The sequence below is a fragment of the Austrofundulus limnaeus genome, unplaced genomic scaffold (genome assembly GCF_001266775.1).
Source record: "Austrofundulus limnaeus strain Quisiro unplaced genomic scaffold, Austrofundulus_limnaeus-1.0 Scaffold10, whole genome shotgun sequence".
In the NCBI taxonomy this organism is placed as follows: domain Eukaryota; kingdom Metazoa; phylum Chordata; class Actinopteri; order Cyprinodontiformes; family Rivulidae; genus Austrofundulus; species Austrofundulus limnaeus.
Genome location: NW_013952412.1, coordinates 1085742 through 1088035, shown reverse-complemented (window position 1 = coordinate 1088035; position 2294 = coordinate 1085742). Strand labels below are relative to the sequence as shown.

Below are 2294 nucleotides of genomic sequence, written 5' to 3'. Positions count from 1 at the left end.
TTCTTGTTCTTCTTCTTCTTCTTCTTCTTCTTCTTCTTCTTCTTCTTCTTCTTCTTCTTCTTCTTCTTCTTCTTCTTCTTCTTCTTCTTTAGGTGATTTAGAAACAGAAACAATGACACACGAGCTCAGTGATAACAGCTTGTTTTACCCAATAAAGAAGTGTCTCCATCTTACCACAAACAAGCAGATCTTGCCCAACCCTTTTACAAAACAATGATAAAAGTAGGAAGGAAAGACCAACAGTTTTTTTTTTTTTTTACATTGCATAGCTGGACAGTGATGCAAAACCTTTTTTTTACTCCAAGCTTGTTCTCATTAGGTGGAAAATAAAATAAAATAAAAACAAGTGATGTAGAGGAATGAAGCTCCAGTCACTATTGATAAATGCATTTGGTGGAACTGGGATGCTCAAATGGGAACCATGTGGTCTCAAGCTGATTTTTTTTAACAGTAAATGAGGCTAAACTGAGAGAGGGATGGAAGAGCTGCATCTCCGCCTTTCAGGGGAAATGCCTGTGTATAAGAGAGAGAACCCGTCAGAGAGAGAGAGCGGGGGAGAAAGAAAGGGTGGTGTGTGTATGTGTGTGTATGTGTGTGAACACTTATTTAGTTTGTCCCCAAACGTCGCCGATTGCGTTTTTTGTGTTGACCGGAGCAAAAAGTTCGCTGCGGACGCTTCTGCGCAGGTTGGTTGAGCTCCGTGATCCCGTTTCTTCTTCTTCTTCTTCTAACAGTTCAGACTTCCATTAGGAGGCTCGGGATCCGTCTGCGGGACCATGTGGATGGCAGGCGGCTCCGTCTCCCATCTTCAGCGTGAAAACCCTCCAGCAGGAGTTGGAGACGTTCGCGCATCATCTCCGGGCTGCGTTCATCCAAAATCACCCAAAGCTGCGAGTGTCGGTGCTCAGTGTGCTGGTGAGACCATCAGCATCCGAGCGGGGGAACCGTTTTTTATTCCGTGGCAGTGAGGATGTTCTTCTCAAAGAAGGTTTGACTGCGGCGCAACAAAAAAAAAGCGAGATTTTTACGCGCACGGCTGAAGAGCCTGTTCCGGAAGGCTCCAGCTCCAGGTTGATAGTAATACATCCACATGTCGATGCGCGTGATGCATCGTCCACCACTCTGTTTTATGCGCTCCGCTTTGGCACAGACACGTTTCTCTGCGCAGAACTCAGCTTGTTGAGCGTAAAAATCAATCCAAGTGTAATGCACTCGTTTTTTTTTTAAATGAAGGGTTTATCCAAACATTTCTGACCGACAAATGATTGGGATGGAATGGCTTTTAAAATGCAGGTGCGCATTTGTTATCATTATATTAATTTAATTGCATTAATTGGATGATAATTATAAGCTGTCAGGCTGTAACCTTTGGCTTGTTTGGGGGAAAAAAGCTGATCTTCCTGCTGTCATGTCACTAAACCTGAAAACACAACATCTGCTCACCTCAGGAAACAGCTTTAACTGACCTTTTTTAACCTCCAGGCGTGGGGGGTGCGTGCGTCAGGTGCGCACATGCGGATCGTCCGCGCTGTAACTACAGATAACGCCACCTGGCCACAGGATCCACCTGAAAACAGAGGAGATCTCATCGGATCGGATAATGGGGAGGATTAGTGCTTGCAGACACAAGTAGAGTAAATAAATAAAGTTAGAAGTGAAATTATTATGTGTTAGCACTCTGCGTGCAGAAGATCCTGTGTTTAATTTTAGTTGTATTTTAAACCTGAACGAACTGGGGCAGGAGAAGAAGTAAAACCAGAGAGAGAGAAACAGCAGAGCATATGGGCTCATGACGTAACACCGGTTTGACAGGCTCATGCGCGCGCCCGTGCCCGTGTGTGTGTTGTTCGTGCGCGCGCAGCTCAGAATTAGACCAGAACGAAACCTCCAAAGTCTGTCACCATCATCATTCTCCATGCGCGCTTCCAGACGCGCGCGCGCCCCGAAAGAATAATTATAGCGCGAGAGAATAAATAATAATTTTAAAGAAAGAATAATAAATAAATTTAAAAAAAAGAATGAACACCGTGAGCACCGCAGCCTGCCTGCTCGTCGCCGCCGTCAGCTGCTACCTCTACGGCTACGATGTGCTGTCATCGCTGCTCTCTGTTCCAGACGACCCCTCCATGCCCGAGCCAGGAGCTGCTCCGCGGCGGAGCCCGCAGGGAGTCCCCTACACCGAGCTGCAGCACATCGTCAACGCCGACGGACAGCACCTGTTCTGCCGCTACTGGGAGCCGGCAGGCCCGCCAAGGTCAGTGCAGCTCAGAGAGCGAGAACCATTTATTTTATTC

The 2294-nt window shown here is 46.8% G+C and overlaps 1 protein-coding gene across 2 annotated transcripts in view; it reads left to right on the top strand.

The window, feature by feature from the left end:
- Window positions 1-346: 346 nt before the first annotated feature.
- Window positions 347-2294, top strand: part of mgll (monoglyceride lipase) — a gene marked incomplete in the record, with an annotated part of 35632 nt that continues 33684 nt past the window's right edge. The window contains 2 exon segments of one of the 2 annotated variants that reach the window (XM_014001753.1): window positions 347-686; window positions 2116-2254. In XM_014001753.1, coding sequence (XP_013857207.1) covers window positions 2127-2254 — 128 coding nt within the window. 2 annotated transcript variants of the gene reach the window in all.